The sequence below is a fragment of the Scyliorhinus torazame genome, chromosome 8, assembly GCF_047496885.1.
Source record: "Scyliorhinus torazame isolate Kashiwa2021f chromosome 8, sScyTor2.1, whole genome shotgun sequence".
NCBI lineage: Eukaryota > Metazoa > Chordata > Chondrichthyes > Carcharhiniformes > Scyliorhinidae > Scyliorhinus > Scyliorhinus torazame.
The window spans coordinates 228,052,021-228,074,231 of record NC_092714.1 but is presented as its reverse complement, the minus strand read 5'-3'; the positions used below and the strand labels follow the sequence as shown (position 1 = coordinate 228,074,231).

The following is a 22,211-nucleotide window of genomic DNA, read 5'->3' as shown; positions in this document are numbered from 1 at the left end:
CTCCTCCACCAGCTTCGTTAAGTTCCACTTATGGAGCCACGTCCATTCCCTCGCTACCTGAATCCCCAAGTACCTAAACCTATCCGTCGCTACCGTAAATGGCATCCCCCCCTAAATTAGCCCGTTGTGGCAGCTCATTCACTGGGAATACCTTGCTTTTCCCTTCATTCAGCTTGTATCCCGAGAACCCTCCAAACCTCCCCAACAGTCCCATAATCCTTCCCATACTCTCCAACGGATCCGAAACATACAGCAAGAGGTCATCGGCATAGAGCGACACCCGATGCTCCCTCTGTCCCCTCAGTATCCCCTGCCACTCTGCCGACCCCCTGAGAGGCATCGCCAATGGCTCTATGGCCAGCGCAAACAGCAGCGGCAACAGCGGGCACCCCTGCCTCGTACCCCTGTGTACTTCAAAGCTTTGTGAGCTCATATCATTCGTCCTCACCCTCGCTCTTGGCGCCACATACAGCAACCGCACCCATGCCATAAATTTCGGCCCAAACCCAAACCTTCCCAAAACTTCGAACAAGTACCGCCACTCCACCCGATCAAATGCTTTCTCCGTGTCCACGGACACCACCAACTACGGTACCAAAGCTCTCGACGGATTCATCACCACATTCAACAGCCGTCTTATACTACTCGCCAGCTGCCTGCCCTTCACGAAGCCTGTTTGATCTTCTGCAACCACCCCCGGGACACAATCCCCCATCCTTCCAGCCAACAACTTAGCCAATACTTTCACATTCATGTTCAATAGTGATAAGGGTCCATACGACTCACATTCCACCGGATCATTCCCTTTTTTGGGGATTAGTGTAATTACTGCCTGCTTCATCGTCTCCGGCAACTCCCCCTTCTCCAGTGCTTCATTAAACGCCCCAACAGATGCGGTGCCAAGTCCGCCGCAAATTCCTTATAAAATTCTGCCTGGTACCCATCCAGCCCAGGGGCCTTCCCCGACTTCATACCCCTGATACTACGCAGCACTTCCCTCAGCCCCAGGGGCTCCTCCAACGCCTGCCTCTTTGTTTCCTCCACCTGGGGAAATTCCAGCTCGTCCAGATACCACTCCATGTCCCCTTCCTCTCCTCCTGGGTCTGCCTCGTAAAGTCCGTGGTAATACTCTCTAAATGTCTCATTTATCTTCCCTGGCTCTGACACCACATCTCCAGCCCCAGAACGGATCTTCAATATTACCCTGGACGCAGCCTGCCTCCGCAGCTGGTGCGCCAGCATGCGGCTCGCCTTCTCCCCATACTCGTATTGCATCCCTCTTGCCCTACGCAGTTGCCCTACCGCCCTCCCCGTTGTCAGCCTGTCATATTGCGCCTGCACCTTTTTCCTCCTCGCCAATCCCTCCACGGTGGGCATCCTCGAATATTCCCTGTCCACCTCCACTATCACGCTCACTAGACGGTCATGTTCCGCCCTACTTTCCTTATTCGCACGAACCGTAAATGAGATAATTTCTCCCCGGACCACTGCCTTCGGTGCTTCCCAAAAAATGCCCACCGACACCTCCCCATTCTGATTGAACTCCACATAATCCCTAAGCGCCAAACGCACCTGATCACAAAAACCTCCATCCGCCAACAACCCCGAGTCAAACCTCCACCACGGCCTCTGCTCTCGTCCCGTACTGAACCGAATATCCAACCAGTGGGGTGCATGGTGCAACATAACTAGTCCCGCATACTCTGCCCCTCCACCCCAACCAAAATCTGCCTACTCACTACAAAGTAATCAATCCTCCAATACACCTTATAGACGTGTGAAAAGAAGGAATACTCCCTTCCCCCTGGGTTCTGAAAGCACCCTGGATCCACCATACCCATTCTGTCCATAAACCCCCCCAGCTCCCTTGCCATTCATACCCTACCCATCGACCTGGGGCACGATCTATTCACCCTCAGCTCCAGGACACAGTTAAAATCTCCTCCCATGATCAACTGGGTACGTGGCCAAATCCAGGATTGCTGCCAGCAACCCCCAGCAAAACACACATCATCCCAATTTGGGGCATACACATTTACCAACACTACCGGTGCCCCTTCCAATACCCCACTCACAATCACATATTTCCCACCTGGATCCCTCACCTCCTTCGCACTCACAAATCCCATTTTTTTGCTCATTAAAATCGCCACACCCCTCAATTTCAAATCAAACTCCAAGTGAAAAACCTGCCCGACCCACCCCTGCCTTAACCTAACCTGGTCCTTCACACGGAGGTGTGTCTCCTGCAAAAAGACAACCCCCGCTTTCAAGCTCCTGAGGTGCGCGAACACCCGCGACCTTTTAACCGGCCCATTCAGTCTCTGGACGTTCCACGTTACCAACCTTACGGGAGGCTTGCGCCTCCAATCTCCCAGATGAGTTTATACAACAATGGTGGATTTCACCGTCACCATGAGACCTTTCAATTCCAGATTTTATTGAATTCAAATTTCACAATTTTCCATGGTAGCATGCCTGCAATGCCCCGCTATTTGTGATCCTGATGTGTTTCTAGTCTTGGTGATGAGTATCTGCCACCCAGATGGTGCACTAGAGTACAACCAGAGATGCCAGAGATGTCTGGACTGACAAAGCCACAGGAGTCTGTGACGCTCTGCCTAGACTACAACAGTCTCCAGCGGCACAGGTTCTCAGTCATCTCTGGGTCTCTTCAGCTCTGGCTATAGATCCTCTGCTCACAGTAGTGTCTCCTTCTCCTTTATGCCCCTTGTCCCTCTCCTCTGGCCTCCTGATGCCCGTACTCTACCCATTTTATGCAAGCTCCTCATCTCCAATCGTCTATATTACTGAGGGTCCAGCACCTATTTCCACCGGCAGCTTTTCTGGTGGTCATGTGGAGTCCAAACAGCTATGCCCACTACTACAATGCCCACACAATGCTAGGAATTTTCACTTTGTCCCTGTGTCTGTGTGGGTTTCCTCCGGGAGCTCCAGTTTCCTCCCACAGTCCAAAGATATGCAGGTTTGGTGGATTGGCCATGATAAATTGCCCCTTAGCGTCCAGGGATGTGTGGGTTACGGGGCTGCAGGGATAGGACAAGGGCCTGGTCGGTGCAGACTCGATGGGCTAAATGGTATCCTTCTGCATTGTAGGGATTGGATGATTCTACAAGGGTGACAACTCCCTGAACTGGCCAAGTTCTTGATCCTGGCACCTCCCCTGGCCTTTGAGCTGCTGCAACATTAACTTCAAAAGAATGAGCCCTCTGATTTACGAAAATCATGAATACTTACCCTTTTAAATTTTCCTGGCCTCCATGACGCACATTTGACATAGTTCTTGCCAGTCTGCCGCTGGTCTAATTTAGACAGCTGCTGGGAACTGGCCACCTCCTTGGAAATACGGAAACGATGTCGAGTCAGGTTTAATAGGCTGTTCAATATTTAAATGAGCCTGATGAAGAGCACAAGCAAGTTCAGAGCCCCATGCTCCCCACTTTCCTCCACCCCGCCGGTCCCAAATCCCCTCCCACCCCCAACCCCCACCCCCAACTCCCAGTGCCCTCAGGAAGAGGCAGGACCCCTGGCCACATGGCATTGTTGCAGTCCAACAGCAGTATGCATTAAGGATTCTCCTACTTTTGTCAATGTAAACTAGACTATTGGTGCTGCAGTGTAGATATGAAAAGATTAACTGAAGCACTTTCAGGAAACTTCATGAAAATCATGCAAACGTGCCACTTTTGTGAAACTAACGAGGGCGGTATAAATCTGTCAGCCACTTGTGATTCACTGGCTATCTCTTCCTTGCCATTATTTCCTGGCCAATTTGCACCTTAGTAAGTGTTCATTCCTCTGATGTCACTATTGTTTCAGTAAAATATGGGTCATTATGTTTGGAGTATCACAATGTAGTATTCACAGGCAATGTAATGAAGATCCAATTACTGGTATAGATGAACTTGCTGATTTATGTTCTACTTATATGCCAATTTTTATGTTGAACCTGGATCCATAGAGTATAGATCTGGCATGAGGATCATAATGTAAAATCAAAGTTCATCATATGAATCCCAAAACACTTCAGCTGTTCGGTCTGCACAAAGTCTCATCCACACTTAGTAGGATTTGGTCAAACAGCTGAAGGTGACAATATCCAGGAATCCAATGCATTTCAAAACATCACAGCATCCTGAAGTGCACTGCAGCACCATGAGAATTTTTTAGTGTGTTTATGATCAGTTAATTTGAGCTGAACTTAACTAATTACTTGTCTTCCATAAAAACCATTGCACTATGTCCAGGATACATGAATTTGCAGGTGTTATTGTCTCAATGCCATGCGTGTTGTCATTTACCTGAAATGAAAATCGCTTATTGTCACAAGTAGGCTTCAAATGAAGTTACTGTGAAAAGCTCCTAGTCGCCACATTCCGGCGCCTGTTTGGGGAGGCTGTTACAGGAATTGAACCGTGCTGCTGGCCTGCCTTGAAAGCCAGCAATTTAGCCCTGTGCTAAACAGCCCCTGTCTGAAATATAGAGAATGCTGGAATACCCTATTATATGTGATCCACGTAATTTGGGATGGCTCAAATGTTATTTACTGAATCTCATTTATGTGACCAAACAAGTCTCCTTAGGTGTTCCTCAGGATCGAGGATGATTTGTTTCCACTCTAATGTGCGATCTGCAGACTCTGCTGCATTGGGGAGGTGCTGCTTGGAGGGCCAGGTAGGTCAGTTGTTTGCAGGTTTGTGCGCTCTCTCCAATGCCTCAACTTTGCCTCTGTGTGTTCCTGAAGAACTCTCTGTGTTTGATGCCTTCCCAAATGAAACTTCTCCATTTTGGTTGGTCACAAGGCAGGAACTCCAATGAGTCGGCAGGAATAATTGACCTCTTCAAGGATGCTTTGAGGACATCCCTAAAGAATTCCGCTATCCACCTGGGAGTCTCTTGCTGTGGATGAGTTCCAAGCTGAGCACTTGCTTTGGGAGCCCAAACAAGTAAAACAAGTATTTTACACAGGTAAAGCCAAAGATAAAACCAGATTAATTTTAGATTGTTTCTAAATGGATTAACTCTTTTCACAAATTGGGTCTGAATTGGACATCGACTATGTAACTGGCATTATGTAGCTTCAAATAGATTAAATGTTCACTTTTAAATTCAATACAGGTACTTAAAACAATTAGTTGAATAGACTCCTAGCTACAGTGACAGGTTAGTTTAACCTTAGGAGATATTGTTTCCAGCTCTCAAATAAATGCTTATTTATCACTGAAAATGTGCTAAGAATCAAATTAGTACATGACATCTCTTTCTAAATTAACAAATAGATATGTTTGCCTTAGCTCAGTGGTAATACTCTTGCCTTTGATTCAGATGGTTGTGGGTTCAAGCCTTGCTCTACATATTTGAGCATACAATCTAGGTTAGTCTTTGGTGCAGTAAATAGAGAGTACTGTACTGTACTATCAAAAATGTTGTGTTTTGGATGAGACTGTAAAACCAAGGTACCATCTGCCTTCTCAGATGGGTGTAAAAGATCTCCCAGTACTATTGGAAGATGAGCAGGGGAGTTCTCCCGGTGTCCTGGTAAATATTTATCCCTCAACCAACATCTAAAACATTTAATCTGGCCTTTATTTAATTGCTGTTTGTGAAACCTTGCTGTGTACAAATTGACTACTGTGTTTCCTATATCACAAGTGAGTACACCCCAAAAACTGATTGTAACTGAGATTCTGAGGTTTGAAAAAGAAGTTCCTTAAAATGACCACGTGAATTAATTAAATATGTATCCTTAAATTGTCAGTGATTGATCTGTAATTTGTTTTAATTGCTTTGCAACATCGCAACTAAAGACTCAATAAATCTCTAACTTATTAGTTCTGTACTTGTCAAAATCATGTTTTATAGTAATCTATTTCTAATGTACTGTAATATGATAGTCTCCTCTACTGCCAATTATAATATTTTAAGATTCCATTATGTTTAAATAATTTGGCTCAATTTAGCAAGCTCTGCCTCCCAGTCTGCTAACCAGCTGCATTGTTCCATCACTGGGCTTTGTAGAACAGTGGATTTCACAATGTAGCAACCAGGATTTAGCATTTTCTCATCTCACCCACTTGTTTTCCCAGTGGAGTTTTTGTGTTATTACTAAGTACAAGAGCTGAATGTTTCTAATCGGAGGGGGATTGACCACCTGCTAGTTTAGAAATTGGTGTTAGAAACAGACAAAACACCATAAGTAAACAGACATCAGTGACAAGTAAAATTGGGCAAGGCATAAAACATGGATTTAAGATAAAGGCAGGTGGTTTAGAGGAGATGTGAGGAAACACCTTTTCACCCACAGGGTGATTGAAATCTGGAACGCATTGCCTGAAAGGGTGGGAGGAGAGGGAACCCTCACAACATTTAAGAAATATTTAGATGAGCACTTGAAATGCCACAGCATACAAGGACATGGGTCAAGTTCTGTAAAATGGGATGAGACGAGATAGGTGCTTCATGGCCAGCGTGGACACGATGGGCTGAAGGGCCTCTTTCCGTGCTGCAGAAACCCTATGACTTTATGACTCATCAGCATCTTGGCAGGAAGATAAGGTTAAAATTGCCACTAAGGTGAATTGTTCAAGAATAAACTGGAATTTAGAATCAAATTGCATAAAATCAGTTATTCACAGAAGGATTTGATCATTTTACTTACAAGATTAAGGGCATAATTACACATTATTGAACTCTACGCTCCCAATCTTGTATGCATTTTATCACATTATTTTGAAAGTTATAAAAGTTTAGCAAAGAAGATAATAATCCCTCGCCATGAGCATTATATGCTTCATTGCTTCAATTATTAGCTCTGCGTGGGATTTCTGTGTCACAGTTAAAAAATTAATTTAACTTGCCTGGATTCATTTTGTGGCTTCGCCAATCACTAGCTACAGATGATTGAGGATTGTGACAACAGCCTGGGATTAGGGAAACTACAGAAAGATGGTAGATTTTGTCATTTCTATTGTAGTAATACTTACGTTTTGTACATGTTTATACAGTGTACATATAGGTATACACTTAACTATATACTTAACAAATGATTTATTTCCACTGAAATTGGTTTCAGGATTGCAATGTGAAGCTTTTATATGACCTGTATGCATTTTGCGATGTTTTTGCATGACAAAGCTTGACTCAAGGACACTGTGATTCCTTGAGTAAACATAATTGTGGTGACATCATGCCAAATGATAACTCTTAATTTTTATTTTATCTATTCTCAGGAGGTGGGCAATGCTGACAAAGTCATAAGCTTGTAATTTCCTGAGAAAATAAGAACATGCTTTCTCCTTGAGCTGGTGCAGTCTTTGGAAGTTGGATATTGCTGAGCAGTTTACATTATGTAGAGAATTGTTCTTCTGGTATCCTGACCAACTGTTAATGTGACTTTATGCACAGGTCAGCCTTAGGAGGGTGGGATATCGGGAAGGCAGAATTGTGATAACCCTCATGAGGATCATGAAAGATCACTCATTGATCTCCCCATGGGAACTCATACTTCACGAGCCCCAGAGGGAAATCAATGAGTGATGTGAAAACCCTCACGAGGATCATGAGGGTTATCACACGAATAATAAGACACTTTATGAAAGCAAGATTTTTTTAAATGTTAGTTTGCCTTTATTCATACTTTGAGGACGATGTAAATAGGCTCAAAATGTAACAGTTTAATTCTACACTCAGATATTTGCCGAAATCACCAGTTGGCATGAATCACATTGCATGTTCATATCTACAACTACTTCTTCCAAGTTAGTGATGAGAACAAAAACTGATTGTATTTTTCACAGAGCATAAGGAAATGGCCTTTGCACCATGGTAACAACATGAATATTGTGCTTTAAGAAAAATGGATGAATACAGTCTTTTGACATAAAGTTTAAGAAGTTCAGTGCTCTCAAAGGAATCCTGCAATTATGCAAATTCATTATACTATAATTTGAGACATCTGGCACGCAGTAAAGAGACAGTAAAATACATAAACACAATTTAGTAGACTAATTTGTGTAACTCAAAAGCCCAATTGTCTTCATTTGAGAAAAACAAGTTCTGCAAAAGTGAATGACTTATTGGTGAAGCATTTAAGAAATCTGGAGAAAATAGCTCATCTTCAATTGCCTTTAAGAGATTGAAAAGTGGAATGTCAACATTCAGTGACTAGTTGACTATTATAAATTAGGAGGATGCTAGATTCAATCTGCAATCAATTCTAAATTAGCTGATTATGATCATGATAGCAGACCTTAGTATGCAAGGATAGTGGAGGAAATATGTGCTATATTTCCAAGTGGTTGCACCAGTGTTTAAAGTGAACCTTCAATGACTTGCTTATGGTAGTCCAACTCCAAGTTTAACTTTGCTTCTATACTCAGCTGTTCAGCCAAGAGGAATGTAGAGGTATTCTAAGTTCAGGAATATCTTCCTGCCTGTGTGCAATATAGCCAATCTAGGCAATAGATTGCCTTCTTGAGTCCAATTAAAACATCCTCATGTTGCTCAATGGTACAAAAGGCTTGGAGGTACTGCACAATTAATATTCATTCAGTAACTAACATAGGAATAGAGTCGGTAACTGCCCATGCCAACAGTGTGCTGGGATCTAATCAACATGGGATTCAATCAAAAGTAGGATTATAGGGTCAAAGAAAGAGGGTGGTTGGTAATTTGCAATATTAGGCTAAGATTTGTATAAAGAAAAACCTGTAGGATTAAAGAGTGAGACAGTAAATGGCAGATGTGGAGCAAAAAGGTTACAAGTGAAAAGGTAAGGACAAAAACAACACAGATCGAGATAGTGAGGAACGAGATTGAGAAAAGAACTACAAAGTGAGAGAGCTAAATTGGAAGAAATGAAGAGAATAAAAGAAAGGATAAAATGATTTTACAATTACTTCAACTAGAAGTGCTGAGTGGATGATCCATCTCAGTCTCCTTTCTTTAAAGCATAACTTCACACCCACACTGTTTTTTCCCTTTGGTGTATAGCAAGGGAAGTGGTGGAAGGGTTCCCAAACTGCATTGAATGCTCCTTCCGTGATCAACAAGTCCTGGCCTTAGCAGCTGGGACACTACCACTCTGCACCACAAGGTCTCCTAGGTCTCATCCTAAGAGCCCTGAACATAATAGAAGCCAGTCCTCAAACAATTCGGTTCTTTAAAATGATGATTTTTTTTAATGCATCTGTTGCCACTGGATGCAACAAAGGCTATGGATACTGACAACATCCCAACTATAGTATTCAAGACTTGTGCTCCAGAACTAACCACGACTTAGCCAAGCTGATCCAAGGCAGTTACAATACAAGCATCTGACCAAAAATGTGAAAAATTGCACAAGTCCACAAAAAAGCAGGACAAATCCAATCCTGATACTTTATCAGTCTATTCTCAATCATTAGCAAAATAATGGAAGGTGCTAGCAAAGCACTTACTCTACAACAACCTGCTCTATGGTACTTACTTTGGTTTCTGCCAGAGCCACTCCAATACTGATCTCATTAGAGCCGTGTCTCAAACATGGACAAAAGAGCCAAACTCCAGTGGTGAGTGTTCCTCAGGATTGCATCCTAGGTCCAAACATCTTCAGCTGTTTCATCAATGACCTTCCCTCCAACACAAGGTCAGAAGTGGTGGTATTTGCTGATAATTTCACAGAGTTTTTTTAAAAAAATTTAAAATAAATTTAGAGTACCCAATTCATTTTTTCCAATTAAGGGGCAATTTAGCGTGACCAATCCACCTACCTTGCACATTTTTGGGTTGTGGGAGCGAAACCCACGCAGACACAGGAAGAATGTGCAAACTCCACACGGACAGTGACCCAGAGCCAGGATCGAACCTGGGACCTCGGCGCGGTGAGGCAGCAATACTAACCACTGCTCCACCGTGCTGCCCTATAATTTCACAGAGTTGAGCACTATTCTCAATTCCTCGGATGTGTGGAAACACCACCATTTGCAAGTTCCCCTCCAAATCACACACCATCTTATTTAGAATTATATAAATGTTCCTTCACTGCCTCCAGGTCAAAATCCTGGAACTTCGTTCCTAACATCACTGTGTATATATATACAGGGGTTCTGAAAGGTGGATCACTGGCACCTTCTCAAGATCATGTAGTGATGGGTAGTAAATGATGGCCTTGCTGACAATGCTGACATTCTAAGGCTGAATTTTTAAAACAGCTTATCAGGGAATGAGGAAAAAGACAGTACTACTTTTTAACAACCTCCAGTGGTCCTCACTAGTTAGACCATCACTGCCTAGTATGAATGGCTGAAGCAAGCATACACGGCACCTAATTCTACTGTGAAATTGGAATTGAAGTTCAATGTGTGTCATAGGACCCCTATTTGTACATTAATGGTGGGATCTGGCTAAAACAGCCTGCCACTCTGGCCAATCACCATGCAACCCTATCCAAAACTATACTGGCTGGAGCATCACTGTAAATGAACAAAGTGACCGGACATATTTCTGTGATCCCACTGCCCTGTTTATAACAGATGGAAGGAGTTAACATTGGCCCTTATCTATCTTTAAATCCTAGTTAGGAGTAACACTTACAGATCATACCGAACCTGCCAGTATTATCAAATGAAAAGTCCTACAGTTTATAGGGTTAATTTCTCAGGTACTTTGTTAAACCTATGTATTTTCTTGTGTATTAAAACAAAGTTAGAAATCAAATATGCATCCCAGTAGACAGTTAGGATCTGTCTGCAAAGTATGGATCAGGCAATCTTATATGTTAAACAAGAAATAATATGAACATGCAAATCCTTCCAACTACCTGAAAATGCTCTGTTCCTGGCTGTTGTAGCAGCTTTATATTTCTGCCCCCAGCTGTCCGTTGACTTCTCCCATCGTTCCAGGCAAGGTTCACGGCATCATCTTGCAACCTGCAGTTTAAATCATCTGCTGACACACTTTGATCCAGGGCATTTCGACAAAAGCTGAAATGGGAAGCCGCTGAAATTGAGGGAAAAGGGGAATGGATGAAACAATGAGGAGACGTGTTAAGCATTTTTCTTTTGCATTCATTTACACAGAAAGAATAACTGTATTGTGACTAACAACTAAATAATAGAACATTTCAAAAGCACTGGAAACTGCATCACTACCAAATGTAGCATCCAGCCATTTATGTACTGTGATCGGGCCTCAGCGCTCTGGGCTAGAGATTGAAAAATAGTGTCCACTGGTTCCTAAACTGAACATGTATCAACATAAAGTGAGGACAAGATTAGGTTCAGCTCTGATGTGCTTAATTTTCAAATAGCCTACCCACGCTCATCATCTACATTCACACTTGAAAAATGGTGACTATGGTGAAGTACCAGAGGACTGGCAGAATCCAGAATCTCATACAATTGTAGCCTTCAGGGAGGAAAAAAGTAATTTGTAGAAGGATCAAAATATATATATATGTTATAATATTAAACTAGTGAAATATTTTCTGAAAATTCAAGCAGGTCATTTATCTGGCAAAATTATGGGTGACGTCGAGAATATCTATTCTGGTTGTTGAAATCATAAATGGAATTTCTAAATTGGTATGATTTTATTTTCAAATACTTCCAGAAGAAACAATGCTGAGAGTTTTGATTACATTGATTACAATCCTTAAGGATTTAAAAGCAAGTTACATTGCATATATACAGTGTATGATTTATGAAGCTACGAGTGACAAAGGTTTGGGGCTTAGAAAGAAAGAAAATTGCATATTTATTAAGAAAAAGCCAAGTAAAAGTGTGGTCCTGACTCGACTGAGTCATGAGTTTAATTCATTTTTAATTACATGCAATTTAGCATCATATTAGAGTATAATGTCCCATATGCCCTGTCATCCAACTTTGGGTGCGATTTAACGGCCGCGTTGCTCCCACGCGGATCTTTTTTTTAAAAAATGTAGTGTACCCAATTATTTTTTTCCAATTAAGGGACAATTTAGTGTCGCCAATCCACCTAACCTGCACATCTTTGGGTTGTGGGGGCGAAACCCACGCAAACATGGGGAGAATGTGCAAATTCCACACAGTGACCCAGAGCCGGGATCGAACCAGGGACCTCGGCGCCGTGAGACTGCCGGACTAACCCACTGAGCCACCGTGCTGCCCTACCCGCGCGGATCTACGCACCAGTTAAATAGTGGGAGAGGCTGAAATCGAGATCCCTGCTGGGCACGAATCAGTTCGCAATCTAACCGGCCCACTCCCATTGGTGAGTTCCAGATCTCACCCAGACATAGCGAGGCACCAATTAAGGCCAACCTCAATCTCGTTAGCAAGACGGAATTCCAATCTAATGGCCTCCTGGGAACTCACCTGCTCCCCAGCGAGAGGTTACATGGGCGCCGTTTACCACTCCTTTAAATAATGTGGAAGTGGCTCAATGGCTGCTGAGATGGGCTGAGGGGGGGAGGAACCATTTTCACTCCCGGCATGCAGCCCAACGGCACTGGACATGATAACACATTCTCAGGTTTATCCATCGTTTCTGTTGAGGAACCTGTGAGGGGTGATACTGTGTATTTGTTTTTTTTTGTTTACAATCTATATAAATGATCTGCAAGCAGGGACAGAGTGTAACACAGCAAGATTTGTGGTTGATATTCAAATATGTGGGAAAGCAGGCAGTAAAGAGGAGATGTGGGGCGGGATTCTGCCATAATCGGCGTGGTGGGCAACTCCGGAGGGAAGGAGTGGCGTGAACCACTCCGGCGTCGGGCCGCCCCAAATATGCGGAATCGTCCATGGTTTCAAGAAGGAAATAGATACATTTATAATTTTAAAAATTGGCTAAAGGGATATGGAGAACTGGTAGGGAGGTGGATTTGAGACCAGGAAGAGATCAGCCATGAATGGCAGAGCAGGCTCGAAGGGCTGAATTGCCTACTTCTGCTCCTAATTCCGTTGTTCCAATGTCTCAGACGAGTGTTATTGCACAGCATTCAATCAAACTGTGAGGCCTGGACACTCTGCCTAAACCCTGGAGGCATCAGCACCACAGAGCCTGCAGCCAACAATCAAACACCCAAGAGTTGGGCTGCAGCACTGGGTATATCCCCGCGATCAGAGGGTGTGTATGGATCAGTGGAGGGCACAGGAGCATGGTCTCCTGGGTGGTTCTGGCAGGGGTCAAGGTTTGGGGTCTAGGGGCCCCTGCAGTGGCCAGGGATGGGTGTGCAGAGTGGGATTCTCCAGTACAACTGGCTTAGAGAAGGCAGGGCACGTAAGGGTGGGGGAGGTTCAGGGTCTATTAGTGTCCTAGTGTGGAAGCCCTAACTGATTGTCAGTCTCTCTTCTTCTCCAATTCCTTATAGGTACAAACATGGATGATGTTGTTGACCCCACAGTGGCAAGCCTCGCAGTGCTGGCGGCAGGCCAGGTGACCAGATGCCAGAGAAGGCAGCAGCGTTGACGCGGGCTGGAGGCGGCACCCCATGTGCAGCGGGCTGTCACACCCAGAAGGCCTGGCCATCCATCAGGCTGGGGAGGGACCCAGAGGGAAATGCTGGCAATGTTGGTCGTGCAAGGAGATACCAAACAGCAATTGCCGCACAAGGCTCCATCTCAACAAGGAGACGGTCCGGCACCCATGCCATGTCTTTGTGGAACTGGCACCTTGTGGAGGAGGAGGGTGGCCGCTCCTGGTAGCCTTGAAGATCACCGCAGCCCTGCACGTTTATGCAACGGGTTCATTCTAGAGCTCAAGTGGGGACCTGTGCGGCATTTCCCAAGCTACAGCCCACAAGTGCATCAATGAGGTCACGGATGCACTGTATCCCCGACCTGGCGAGACTGCTGGACGCCGTGGAGAGCGGTCGAGGCATCGGAACTGCATTTTTGAGCAGTCCGATGCACCGCTCAAGGGCAGCTGACGGCATAAACTTTGAGCTGCACCAAGCCCAACACTATGCTAGGGCACATGTTTCTCCGGCATCACAGGAATGCCCCAGGTCCAGGGGGTAATAGATGGCACGCATGTCACCATAGGCACCGGGGCATCAGGGAGTGCCCTTTGTTTACAGGACAGGGTTCCGTCCCTGAATGTTAAACTTGCGTGCAACCACTTCCTCCAGATCATGCATACGTTTTCATGCTTCCCAGGGAGCGTGCATGACAGCTACACCTTGGGAAACTCGGAATTCCCCAGCGTCTTTGAGGACCACCCCAGGATGACGGGTTCGCTCACGGGGGATAAGGGGTACCGGCTGAGTTTCTGGCTGATGATGCCAGTGCTGAGGCCGGAGACCGAGGCAGAGACCCAATGTTATGAGGCCCATGTTGCACCCATGCTGTCCTTGAGCGGTGCATCAGACTACACAAAAATGCGGTTCCAATGCCTCGACCGCTCTCCATGGCGTCCAGCAGTCTCGCCAGGTGAGCATCCCCAAAGGGTGGACCAGGTCTGCATGGTGCTATGCTCATGTTCTGCCTGGGTGTGAGTTCAGAGGGAGGCTTATGAGGTGCTCCCCTTTGTTAGCATGGAGCTGCTGGGGGCGAGTCTGGTGAATCAGCTACAGGACAGCCAGTTCTAGTGTGAAGCCCGTGGAGGATCATTTCCAACATTAAGTGCCATTAAATACGGGCCGTGGAAGACCCCGGAAGTCGCGCCCAATATGACACCTGGAACTTTTCCCATTAAATTGCACCCTTTGTTTTCCATTAGCTTTATAATAATAATAATATTTTTATTAGTGTCACAAGTGGGTTTACATTAACATTGCAATGAAGTTACTGTGAAAATCGCCTAGTCGCCACACTTCGGCGTCTTTTCGGGTACACTGAAGGAGAATTCAGAATGTCCAATTCATCTAACAAGCACATCTTTCAGGACGTGGGAGGAAACCTGGATACCCCGGAGGAAACCCACGCAGACACAGGGAGAAGGTGTAGACTCCGCGCAGACAGTGACCCAAGCCAGGAATCGAACCCGGGTACCTGACACTGTGAAGCAACAGTGCTAACCACTGTGCTACCGTGCTACCAGTTGATACTCATGTAAAAGTCAATCTCATGACCTATGGCCTAAAAATCCCCCCTCAATTTTTTCATGCACTTCATGTAAGAGCTCGAACCTGGTTTTCCAGGGATCCCAACCCAAAAATTTCTGTCCCAAACATAATCCCAGAGATATTAATGATTCGATTTCATCGTAAATGCATAAATGCAAATGAAAATGAGCAACGGTAAATAAATGCTTAAGATAGTTAAACTTACATAATTAATATGGGTGAAATATGTATAATTTTGTAATGTTAGAAAATAATTATCATTACATAGCTAAAAGTCCACATTAACTCTTACCAACTTTTACAGATGCACTATAGAAAGCATCCTATCTGGCTGCATCACAGCCTGGTATGGCAACTGCTCGGTCCAAGACCGCAAGAAACTTCAGAGAGTCGTGAACATAGCCCTGTCCATCACACGAACCTGCCTCCCATCCATTGACTCCATCTACACCTTCCGCTGCCTGGGGAAATCGGCAGCATAATCAAAGACCCCTCCCACCCGGCTTACTCACTCTTCCAAATTCTTCCATCGGGTAGGAGATACAAAAGTCTGAGAAAACGCACAAACAGACTCAAAAACAGCTTATTCCCTACTGTTACCAGACTCCTAAACGACCTTCTTATGGACTGACCTCATTAAAATTACACCCCTGTATGCTTCACACGATGCCGGTGTTATCTAGTTACATTGTGTACCTTGTGTTGCCCTGTTATGTATTTTCTTTTATTTCCTTTTCTTTTCATGTACTCAATGATCTGTTGAGCTGAAAGCAGAAAAATACTTTTTTACGTGACAATAAACAAATCCAATCCAAAAAGGTTATGCTCCCAAATACATATAGGCCAGAACTCTCCGGTCATTGCGATTCGCTTTTCCAACCGGCAGTGCACCCGTGCGGTCACGGCTATGTGGGATGACTTCAATGGGGAATCTCCTTGACAAGCGGGGGGAAGTATAGAATCCCGCCACCAGGAAACGGCGCACCACCGAGAAACAGACGGCTGTGGGACTGAAGAATCCAACCCATTATCAATGTTAAAATGAGCCAGAGAAAAATATTAACCTTGTGAAGGCTGGCTAAGGTTTTAGGCTGTGCTAATTCTACTCCCAATCAATTAGATGCAGTACACTCATTGTTAGATGACAGGAGATCTGTAGAGAATTATCAAATCAATACGTCTCTCCTACACTGCCATAATGCGTAAGTGAGAGAGTATAAAAAGGATAAAATACCTAGAGGTTGACTGAGAAAGGGTGGAATAATTTTTTTTAATACTTTCTGAATTCCCAGCAGAAAATAACATGTAGAAAATGATGCAAAGCACCAATACACCCACATTAGGAAGGGAATCCATAATCATTTTCACGTACAAAGCAATGTTAACATTGTCACTAGGATCATACGAAATGTAGATTTGTTTCACATACAGTAAATGCTTCTATTATTACTAATTACACCTTTTGTAGGATTAAACAGATAGAAGTCAAACCAAACAAAATGTTATATTGTGGCTATTCCTTTTTATTTTTGACACTTTAGCTGGATACCAACTCCAACCGCACCCGCCGAGCTGATTTTTCCCTACATGTCCATAAGTATCACTCCTTCATCATGGGATACTCAATCCAATAAATTAATTCATAGAGGATGGTTGAGTCTGAGGGCAGAATCTTGTTGCAGCATCAGGGAACTCGCCTGCTGACTCTGGAGGCAGCAAGAGACCCACCTCTTTTTAGGAAGGCCCATCAAACCCTGTGACAATTAGGCAATGGTCAGGCCAGTGGCAGGCCTTACCCTGGAATCAAGATCCCAGGGGCAAAAGCCACACGTACCAAGAGGGGCTGGCCAATCAAACAGCAACAGCTCTTATGCTCAGCAGCGCTAGGGGGAGGCTGCCGCTGCTGCCGGAAGGACAGGCACTGGAGTCCCAGGATTGGGGAGTGACCCAGACCGCAGTTGAGTAAAGCGAGGGAGGGGACGTTCGTGGAGTGGGGGGCGGGTGGTCACGGGAGAGGGGTGCAGCGGTGTCGGTATTAAGCACGGTAGCACGGTGTCACAGTGGTTAGCATAGTTGCTTCACAGCTCCAGGGTCCCAGGTTTGATTCCCGGCTTGGGTCAATGTCTGTGCGAAGTCTGCACGTTCACCCCGTGTCTGCGTGGGTTTCCTCCGGGTGCTCCGGTTTCCTCCCACAGTCCAAAGATGTGCAGGTCATAATAAATTGCCCTTAGTGTCCATAGAGGTTGGTGGGGTTGCCTGGTTGCAGGGATGGGGTGGAGGCATGTGCTTAAGTGGGGTGCTCTTTCCAAGAGCTGGTACAGACTCGATGGGCCGAATGGCCTTCTTCTCCACTGTAAATTCTATGATTAAGGGCAGGAGGATGGCTCTCAGCGGGTCCCACTTTCCAGTGGAAGTCCCTCAATCAGGCACTGATCGAGGGATTCCCCCTCACACAGGAGGTAACAAGATGGCGGCACAGTTTTGCTGCCATGCATGCTGCGTGGTGATAGGCCCACCTGCAGCTGGATCAACAGCAAAGGCAGTGGATTGAGGTCCTTAAGTGGTCATTAATTGGCCATTTAAACTCCTCAATTGGCTACACGGTGGGAAGGTCAACCATCGGCCTTCTGACCCATAACTTAATTCTGGTATGTCACCATCCCACCTTAGAATGTAAGGATACTATCAGGAACAGTCTTAACCTTGATCACCCCCATTTACAGTCCGTTTGTCTTTTGGTCCAGGAGGGGAGATGGTGGCATAGTGGTATTGTCACTGGACGAGTAATCCAGAGACCCAGGGTAATGCCCTGGGGTCCCAGGTTCGATTCCCACCTGGCAGATAATGAAATTTGAATTTAATGAAAACACGGAATTAAAAGTCTAATGATGGCCATGCAACCATTGCCGATTGTCGTAAAAACCCATCTGGTTCACCTATGTCCTTCAGGGAAGGAAATCTGCCGCCCTTACCCGGTCTGGCCTACATGTGACTCCAGACCCCACACAGAGATGCGGTTGGCTCTTAACTGCCCCCCATGAAATGGGCTAGCAAGCCACTCAGTTCAAGGGCAATTAGGGATGGCCTAGCCAGTGACACCCACATCCAAGAACAAATAAAACAAAAACATCTTTGTCCATCTAATTGCTGGCCCTCTATCCAGCCCCACTGCTCCACGCACCCCCCTTTCCTCCACCGCCCCCCACAACAGTAAAAATCTGACTCTATTTCCAATTCTCTCCAGCTTTGGCAAAGAGTCATCCAGACTCGAAAGATTAGCTCTTTTCTCTCTCCACAGATGCTGTCAGACCTGCTGAGATTGTTCAGTGTTTTCTGTTTGTGTTTCAGGTTCCAGGTAATTTATGATCCATAGTAATTTGCTTCTAAGAACACATGAACCAGGAGCAGGAATAGGCAATTCAGCCTCTCGAGCCTGCTCTGCCATGCAATACTATCATGGTTGATCTCATCTTCACCTCAATACTATCCTGCCCATTCTCCATAACCCTTCGACCCATTGCTAATTAAAAATCTGTCTATATTCTCAAATGTATTCAATGTCCAAGCATCCACCGCACTCTAGAGTAGTGAATTCCATAGATTCACGACCCTTTGAGAGAAGAAATTTGATCCTCATCACTGTTGTGAATCCGCTACCCTTATCCTGAGACTATGACCTCTCATTCTAGATTGCCGCACAAGAGGAAGTATCTGCTCCATGTCTACTTTGTCAATATCTTTTATCACCTTACATACCTCAATTTTAACTCCCCTCATTCTTCTAAACTCCAGTGAGTTTAGACCTAAACTGCTCAATCTGTCTTTATAAGACAAATCCCTCATCTCTGGAATCAATCTAGTGAACCTCCTCTGAACTGCCTCTGATGCAATTACATCCCTCCTCAAATAAGGGGACCAAAACTGTACACCGTACCCCAGATGCGGTCTCATTAATGCCTTGTACAGTTGCAGCAACATTTCCCTACTTTTATTCTCTATTCCTTTAGCTATAAAGGCCAAATTTCCATTTGCCTTCCTTATTACCTGCTGTACCTGCACCTAATTAAATGCCTTTCCTGCCTCCAAGCTCGCCAATGGACAGAGCAGAAGATTCTGCCCTGGTTAATAATCAAACTAAAAACTTCTGAATTATAGCAGTATATTCAATTGCCTGAACTATACCACAGAAGTAGGAGAGAAAATTACATCAATGGAGTGATCAGTAACCAAACGTATCATTGAATTGTCCTATATTCAACTGATATTTTTGTATTGACTATTATAAATTTTACTGACAAAAATTAAACCAATTATCTGATTCAAGTAGAATTCGATTCATATTTAATGCAGTTAGCTATTGTGATCTGGACACATCGGCACTTTGTATAATTTTCCAGATAATAACTGCTCGGTATTTAGAAACAATTTTTTTCAATCATTCCACTAATTCTCAGCCAACTTCATGGTATTCTATCCTCTTGATACTCTTACCCTCAAGCATTTACCCACAGATCATCAATTGGAGACATTAATATAACAGCAAAGTTAATCTTCAATAAAATTAATGGCACGTTGATGAAGTGTGTACATTCTACTTTATCATTGGGTTCTACAGAACCCAATACCCACAATCAAACTTTGTAGTACTGTAACGGTTGTGTAAAATGGCAGCAATTCACTTTGGCATTTATGTAACAGTTGACAAACATCATTCAAGTGGAGCTGTCAAGCATTCAGGGGCAAGAAATATACATTTGCACTCAAAAATATTCACGCAACGCTAGGGACGTAGGGAACGATCCTTGCACCTGAATGAGTGGACCCAAGGTGCACCCTAATAGTGAGCCTTATGTCTTATTTTCATCAATTATAAGGAGCAGGCATCTAAACGGCATCTACTGCAGTTAGCCACGAGGCCTCAGAGGTTGGGCTGCTGTGTTGCTCACAGTTGCCCTCAGATAAATCCTTAAAGGAGACCTTGGCAGAGGGGCAACTGCGAGAGGGGCAACTGAGAGTGGGGCAACTGGGAAAGGTGAAGGGGTGGGGTGGGAATTAACCAAGAGAGAAAGGGAGCAATGGCTGCAATCAGGGGAATGGAGTTCGGGAATGAAGCTATGGCTAGTCTACGTGGTTGGGGGGGGGGGGGGGGGGGGGGGCGGACGGCGGCTCCCCAATCAGCAAAGGGTTTTGAACAAAATTATCTTTTTCTTGGCGGCCTGCAGTGGTCCATTTAAGAATCGGCTATTAGGCAGCCAGTCCCAGCGTTGACTGTGTTGCTAACTTTTGGTTGGTTCAGTTGGCTCTGTTTTATAACCTTTGCTCTGGAGTCGCCAGGTATCTTTATGATACCGCCACGAGGTTCAAGTTCAAGTAATGATCAATAACTCAACACACCAATTAGTAAGATTCAAATCAAAACACATTTATTATACACAGTAAATCGCTACTCATGCATAAGCTCTACTTTCTAGGCTATTTCTATAACTAACAGACCTATACTTAGCTTCGGACTGGCCCACCAGATAAGGGGAACAAATGGCCTTTCGTTCAGGTCCTGAGTCTGTGGGATTCAAAAGCTGGTATGGACTGGTAGCTAGGAGCGCCTATCTCGTAGCGACTTACTTGCTTGGAGGCAACAAGACAGGTCACTGTCAAGGGTTGGTTCAAGTTGCTGAGTGACCCTGCCAAAGAAGGACAATTTGAACTTGGGGGCTTTACTTTATAGTCCCCAGGGGCTTCCCGCCCTTCGGGGTGGACCCCGTACCTGGTTCCAAGTGATTGGACTATTTTCCGATCACTTGGATCGATTTCTCCAATGCTGGAGCGGTTCCCTGATCGCTAGGCGGTCCCTAAATGTTCGTTGGCCTTCCTTTGTCTTGGCTCCTGCTGGCGCCGAGGAGTCTGGCTTGGCTTTGTTTACCTTAACTGTTGCCATTGTGCCTGGGAATCGCACATTACTATGTAGATGGCTGCTACATTACTATGCAGATGGCTGCTGGTTTCAGTGCTGTCTGGTTCCTTACAGGTCTCAATACACATGATTTCTGTATTTGCTAGTCTTTGCCTGTGTTGGCTGAATTTCCCTTCAGCCTTTGCGGTTCTCCATTTTAAGTCGGGAAGTGGCCAACTCAGGTGGCTACAACTGGGCTGGACCATTTATAGAATCATAGAATTTACAGTGCAAAAGGAGGTCTTTCGGCCCACAGAGTCTGCATTGACCATTGGAAAGAACACTCTAATTAAGCCCACACCTCCAACCAATCCCCGTAACCCACAAACCCCACCTAATCTTTTAGACACTAAGGGGCAATTTATCATGGCCAATTCACCTAACCTGCACATCTTTAGACTGTGGGAGGACACCGGAGCACCCAGAGAAAACCCAGACACGGGGAGAAAGTGCAAACTCCACACAGACACCCGAGGCCAGAATTGAGCCTGGGATCCTGGAGCTGAGGCAGGAGTACCTAAATGTTAGGCCGCCCTAAATGTTACAGAGACAGTTTCAAACAGGTATTGGACCCCTTTGTTGAAGATGTAAAAGGACGTTTTCAAATTCAGACCCCGGACTCAAATTTTGTGCTGATACCAATATGGCATTTTGCCTTTTAATGAGCATACACTTCCTATCCACCATGAAAAACGGGTACATAGAACATACGGTGCAGAAGGAGGCCATTCGGCCCATCGAGTCCACACCGACCCACTTAAGCCCTCACTTCCACCCTATCCCCATAACCCAATAACCCCTCCCAACCTTTTTGGTCAATAAGGGCAATTTATCATGGCCAATCCACCTAACCTGCACGTCTTTGGATTGTGGGAGGAAACCGGAGCACCCGGAGGGAACCCACGCAGACACGGGGAGAACGTGCAGACTCCGCACAGACAGTGCGGGGAATCGAACCTGGCGTTGTGAAGCCACAGTGCTACCCACTTGTGCTACCGTGCTGTGTGGGTACAATGGTATCACATTTTGAGGCCCACATACCCTGAGCTATTGGAAAACATGCCACGAAAACAAAACAGAAGAGTTCCTTTAAACCTTAATCTGCAGGTTTTTAGATTTTGCCATGGTGTTTTGGAGATCAATGAATGGAGTTCTATGCTCAATGGGTACAATTGTGCCGTCAATATAGTTTAGGATTAGGATATTCATAATGAA

The 22,211-nt window shown here is 44.9% G+C and overlaps 1 protein-coding gene across 1 annotated transcript in view; it reads right to left on the bottom strand.

The window, feature by feature from the left end:
- Positions 1–22,211, bottom strand: part of LOC140428430 (sterile alpha motif domain-containing protein 10-like) — a 157,296-nt gene that overhangs the window by 111,902 nt on the left and 23,183 nt on the right. The window contains exon 2 of the mRNA XM_072514867.1: positions 10,820–10,998. Coding sequence (XP_072370968.1) covers positions 10,820–10,998 — 179 coding nt within the window. The remainder of the gene's footprint in view (positions 1–10,819; positions 10,999–22,211) is intronic.